General features: G+C 41.1%; 1 protein-coding gene across 1 annotated transcript; it reads left to right on the top strand.

The window, feature by feature from the left end:
* The first annotated feature begins 322 nt into the window (after positions 1 to 322).
* Positions 323 to 4,932, top strand: orai2 (ORAI calcium release-activated calcium modulator 2). The gene is made up of 3 exons (XM_041052241.1): positions 323 to 647; positions 2,970 to 3,205; positions 3,942 to 4,932. Exons 2-3 carry the CDS (start codon positions 2,975 to 2,977, stop codon positions 4,527 to 4,529), a joined length of 819 nt encoding a protein of 272 aa, XP_040908175.1. The 5' UTR covers positions 323 to 647; positions 2,970 to 2,974; the 3' UTR covers positions 4,530 to 4,932.
* Positions 4,933 to 6,158: the final 1,226 nt, after the last annotated feature.

Here is a 6,158-nt window from a genome sequence, read left to right as displayed (position 1 = left end):
CAATGACTTAAACATGTGTGTGCAAAAGAGCCTAAAAATCTCAGAATTTGAAGTGATCAACAGGAAAAGAGGATGAAAATTACTGAAAATTACAAGAGACTTATTTGTCCACAAAAAAAGTTTGCAAGCTGTGATATCTTGTTTTTTTTTATGTCCGTTTTGTTTATTTCTCTTAACTTCAAAATCAACAACAGGAGTGCCCAAACTTTTGCATTCAAGTATAATTTGCACATTTTTAAAAACTCAATGTGAATCCTTGAATCCTTGTGCTTTTATTTTGAAGGCAACTCGCACCAACCGGAAGCCTCCTTTTAAGCAAATACGTCCCTCTCAGCTTCCGCTGGTCTCCGATCCGAACACTACCCGAACCGAGAAAACCGACGCACGGTGAAAGTAGTTGGCAGTGAGGAAACCCAGTACTCAGGTGCGCGGAGCATGGCGGAGGGGAATAACTTTATCCCACACCCTGGCTCGAATGCTGGAGGAGAACGGGGGTGTTGTTAACAAGTGCCACCGAAGAGCGGAAGTTGTTGAACCATAACACTTGTTGTGGTGGTCTGAACTGTTCATTTATTGTCCTGTGCAGCGTGGAGAGAGGACCCTCTTGGAGTTTGTCTCCGTAACTCAAAAGGCACTTCTGCAGACAGGTAAGATAGGGGCAAAAAGGGAGGGGGTCTCACTGCAGCGCAGACGAGCAGTATGGTTAGAAACCGTGTTGACTGGTTAGCATACTAAGTTAGCTAGCCAGAGGGGTCGGTGTGTCTAACGCTGTCTGAATATTTGGACACTTTTGGTACTGTTTATAACCACGACAAGTGGACCCGATTTTAGTCACATGCATGAACCATATTTACACGAATCCTTTACATTAATGTTAGCATTGGCGCATCGCCTTGGTGGATTAGCTTTCTGTTAGCCGAACTCTGTAAACGGATCCTGCTAACTTACCGCCTTTCTAAATATACATTGAGTCGTAAAGGTACACTCATCTGCTGAACTGTTAGCCCTGCAAACCCTGGAGATATGAGGGGGAGACTGTGCGAAATGCCTTTGCATTTTTTAACTTGCAACAAACTTTGCTGTTTTCCAAGTTAAGAACACCAGCCGAATTTTGTACATTCACTGTATTCTGAATTCCCACTGCTACAGTTAAAATAATATTTTGTCCACCTTAAAGGCAGTGCGTGATAAGACCCCTCTGTTTGCGTGCTGCTGTTTTTCTGCCAGTTTGTGTAAACTCGGAAACCGACTGTTTTTGTGTTTGCACATTCAAAGTCTTGTGGTTAGTACAGATGAACAGGTACAGTGAGGGGGAGATGAGCTGAAATGTCAAGAGCAGCTTTAGATATAAATAATTTCCCCAACAATGGGCATTAATATGCCACCTTAACAGCCTCCGTTCTTCTGGGAAAACTTTCTGCAAGATTTTGGAAACTGGCTGCAGAGATTTTCTCCATTTGATATGCGTTAAATTTTTTTAATAACACTGAATTCGGAAACATTGAGATTTCCCGTCATTGGACCTAAGGGGCCCAAACCATGGAAAACAGACCTAGACCAAACATTTAAACGTTAGAAGTGTTGATTCAGTGTTACAGAGTGTCATCAAACTAATCAAATTAATCATTATCAAAACACAATGTAAAGTAATGCAACTTTCCTAACCATTAGCTGACATTAGCTTCCCATGATGACTTGGCACTAGACTCCACTTTTTGTCTTTTAATGACCTGTTTGACAGTCTCTGAGATCAAGAGATCAGATTTTTAGAACTCCCTTGGGGTGTACTCCTGCTTTATCTCATAATAGTCCTTTCCTCTTCCCCCTCCATCTCCAGCTACTTTCTCTTGCACACATGCACTGAGAGGAGGGTGGACACGCACAAAAGATGCCACTCTTTAACGACTGCTCTGACTGTTTGCCAACAGCATGGTGCAAGAGCAAAACGTTGTGACAGACGGGCGTCATGCCCCCCCCCCCCAAAAAAAAAGTTCACTCTGGGCTGTGGGAATATTTGTGGTTTCCCTTAAAAGGGCAGGGTTATTGTTGAACATGACCAGAAACACGGAGCTACAGTGATTGATGGGCAGGAGGACACATAACACAGATGGCACTTTGATATAATATGGAAAGGGTAAGCTGTCATGCTGCTGGATGTAGTTTGTATTATGTTCCTTTTAAGTGTAATTTAACATCAGAAAGTGGTTGGTAGAGTATTAGGATTAGAAGTAAAATGACTGACAGGTAATTTTTAAAATTCTAGTTCTTTGTGTTTGCATTTTGCAGTACATTGCAGAACATTAAAGTCGGCATAAACTATTTTGAGCATGAATTTTGAAGCGTGCTATTTAATCCACCCAGTGAATATTTCATTATCATCATGACATCACAGTTAATAAACAGGGATCAGTTATGCAGTCATGAAAGTTGTTTGATTATGATCTGTAGTGGATCATTGTGTTTTCCTGTTGAGTTGTGTTTGTTTGTTTAAAGGCCTTTTAGGGGCAAGAGCTGGCAAACTGTCTTAGGCTATTAATGTTGTGGTATGTGGCACTGGGCCATGTTATGTACTTGTCCCCCATAAAAATAAACATTAAACCACATAAATGTTATGGCTTTATGACATTGTCCACATGCTTATAATGAGGATGATTTGTGTGATTTTTACAAGGGTTCTTTTTCCCACTTCTATTGCCCATCTGCCTTTTGGTGTTTGTAGGCAGATCTAATGTAAGAAGATTCTCCTCAACAGCTTAAAATATTTGTTTTCACAAAGTTTTCTGGCTTAATTAACTGATTTAGTTTCTTTGCTGTGATTAGTAAGTGATTCATGTAATACAGTGCTGGGAGAAGGAGCCTTTCGTGTGCTTTGTGGTTTAAGTTACACAGCTTGTCCTGCAACCTGTAATGTACTTCCTCCGAGGAGGAGCCAGAAATAGTGATGACACTCTCACATTTATCCCCACCAGGTGCCATGAGCAGTGAGCTGAATGTACCGATGGGTTCCCCGGCCCCAGGGGTCTCAGAGCAGGCTCCAGATGGTGGAGGGATGGACTACAGGGACTGGGTTCGGCGCAGTTACCTGGAGCTGGTCAGCTCCAACCACCACTCAGTGCAGGCCCTGTCCTGGAGGAAGCTCTACCTGAGCCGGGCCAAGCTGAAGGCCTCCAGCAGAACCTCGGCGCTGCTCTCTGGCTTCGCGATGGTCAGTCATGTTCAGGTTTCTAACCAGCTTCAGTGTATCACAGTCTCTTAAAGGACCTGGCTTCTTGGTTTTCATGAAAGCAATGCACTGCTTTCCCAGCGGCTGATGGTTTCTGTTCATTTCAATACCACAACTGCAGGATTTGGTTTTAAGCTTCCTGTTTCTGCTTTGAGTTTAAACACTGAATAGCAACTGAAACTGAATGTTGTTACTGCTCAGTGTTTTATCTGATGTAAATCTTTAGCTTCCACTTTGTTAATGGTGCAAGTAGCAGAATTTCAAGCTCTGTGATTGGATGCTTACTTAACTTCACCCTCAGAATTGCAGTTGACTTCTCTCCTTTAGCTTTTATGTACACAGACTTATAAAGGACAAGGTATTTTCCAATACATTTGTTCATGTTTTGAAATAATGATTCAACCAGGACCAGCCTTGAGGTGCTCAACTGAGTTACTCAATTATAACATTGCCTGCTGAAAATTACTTTTACTTCTAGACCCTTGAAGCCTGAAATAACTCCTCCTTCTTTGCAATTTCAGAAAGGTCACGAGTTTCATATGTGAAACATGTTGATCTGAACCCCGTTAAGACAAACTCAGGACAACAGAAGAGTTAGAAAATGACTTGATTTAATGAGTTTCTTTACATTCACAGATCCTTTGTGTGAGCCTTACCTTGCTGAGATGTACATATGCACATATAGTGAACTGGTTGTTCATATCCCTGTTTGTTACAGGTGGCCATGGTAGAGGTGCAGCTGGAGACCAAGTACAGTTACCCTCATGTGCTCCTCATTGCCTTCAGTGTGTGCACCACCGTGCTGGTGGCGGTGCACCTCTTCGCTTTGCTGATCAGCACCTGCATTTTGCCCAATGTGGAGGCCGTCAGCAACATCCATAACCTCAACTCCGTCAGCGAGTCGCCCCACGAGCGCATGCACTGCTACATCGAGCTAGCTTGGGGCTTTTCCACAGCCCTGGGCATCTTGCTGTTTTTATTGGAAGTGGTGCTTCTCTGCTGGATCAAGTTCCTACCCGTACAATCCGGTGAGTCCGTGAAGTCAAGCACCGACAGCACCACAACAGCCACTGCTGTGACGAAGTCCGTGACAACTGCGCACATGATCCAGAACAGCGGCTTTCAGGCTGCACTGGCCTCCACCATCATCATTCTCCCGGTATGCGTGATTTTTGTTGTATTCACCATACACTTCTATCGCTCTCTAGTGCGCCACAAGACAGAGCGACACCACCAGGAGATTGAGGAACTGCACAAGATTAAGATACAGCTGGATGGCCATGAGAGAGGCCTCCAGACTGTGTGATAGTATGACAACAGCTTTAAGAACTTCCCCTTATATCCTGTATTTATCAAGCCATCTCACTTCTCCACCATTTGTTACTGTCGTTGTTCTTACCTTGCTTGGACTTGTGAGCAGTGAGCTTTAAAGCTGCTCGCTTTGTAGATGGTCGATACTTGTCCTTGTCAGACTGCTAATTTATTTTTAAGGTAAAGTGGTGTTGTAGGATTTGTGTAGTGAGCTTGTCTGTGTTTTTCAATGTTATGCGTGATGGTCAAAGATAATGTAAAAGGGTTTACAGAAAAAGGGCTACTATGTTCTATGTGCCATTGTTGTTTTTGTTTTTTGGTAGGGTTGGGTGCAGATAATGGTTCTAATTATGATCTAGTTCCATGTTGGCAAAATATATGGATTCACTCTAATCCCATTGAATCTCATATTGAATTTATGATCTCTCCTTACTGCTTATTAGCAAACAAGAAAGTAGAAATGATTTAGTTTGCAAGCCTTTAATTTTTGCCAGAAAAAATGTCTGCCAGTAGTTTAAACTAATTAATATTAATGTCAAAAGTAACTTAGCCATAACACCAAAATTGGTTATTGTTTGATTATTTTGCAAGTTGGTGTCTGGGCTCAGCCAAAGACTGTTTTTTTTTCTAATTTTAACAACTGTATCAGTCTTCTAGATTATTAATTCATATGACATCAGCAATTTAAGATGATCAGTATAATAATTTTGAGTCAGAACCTCCAGTATTTAGAACAAGTATCTCATAAAAAAATAAGAGCTGCCAAAGTAAGTTTTACAATTTTAAAATTTCAGTGTGTTCAATAAATAATCACATTTCATGGAGCTTATCTCATTTTGGCAGCTGCAAGTTGTGAGGATTACTTACATCACCACTACAATCTGTTTCCGCCTTCACAACTTACAAAAGCTGATCACAGATCAGATAGCTTTAATCATAAGTATGGTTACTTGCAAATGCTGAAATGGATTCAATAAGAGATTCAAAACGATTTGGATTTCACATAAAACAGAGCTGGTTTTAACTGTAAATGTCGAGTCATGCAGTCAGTAACTTAAATAACTGAGTGCATTTCTACACCATATACTTGCATGTTTGGTGCAGCATGGTGAGAAATGACCACCATAGTTGACAAACTAAAGTCTTAAAAAGTATAGCATTCTTGTGAAATAGTAGGGAGATTGGTGTTACTGTGTTTCTATGTCCAAAATCTCATACAAGCCTCAAATTGTTTGTCATTTCCATCCATAAAATAGCATTTATTGTCTTTTACAAAGACCACAGATCCTGTGTAAAAGTTGTCAGACCAGTCAATTCTGCATATTAATGCTGCTCAAAGTCCTTAAATATGAATGTGCTACTGTCCAAATATAGTTCTGCCTTACAGAATTATTGCCTTTTATGAACTACTGTTTTGCTAAAGGTCATTACACATACAGATCTTTTTTCTGGAAACATACTTAAGCTTGACACAGTTTAAACCAATAAAGTTTAAACATTCAGTTGGATCAAGGCCCAAAGGGCTGCAGAAAACTTCAGAATGGTGAAGGGTATGACATGAGGATGGAAATGAGAACAGTAGCAGAGTACATGCTGTAATCAGCCTGACTGTGAGACATCCAGT

Source organism: Toxotes jaculatrix, chromosome 12, assembly GCF_017976425.1.
Source record: "Toxotes jaculatrix isolate fToxJac2 chromosome 12, fToxJac2.pri, whole genome shotgun sequence".
NCBI lineage: Eukaryota > Metazoa > Chordata > Actinopteri > Toxotidae > Toxotes > Toxotes jaculatrix.
The sequence above is the reverse complement of the archived record's forward strand: the minus strand, read 5'-3'. Positions and strand labels throughout refer to the sequence as shown.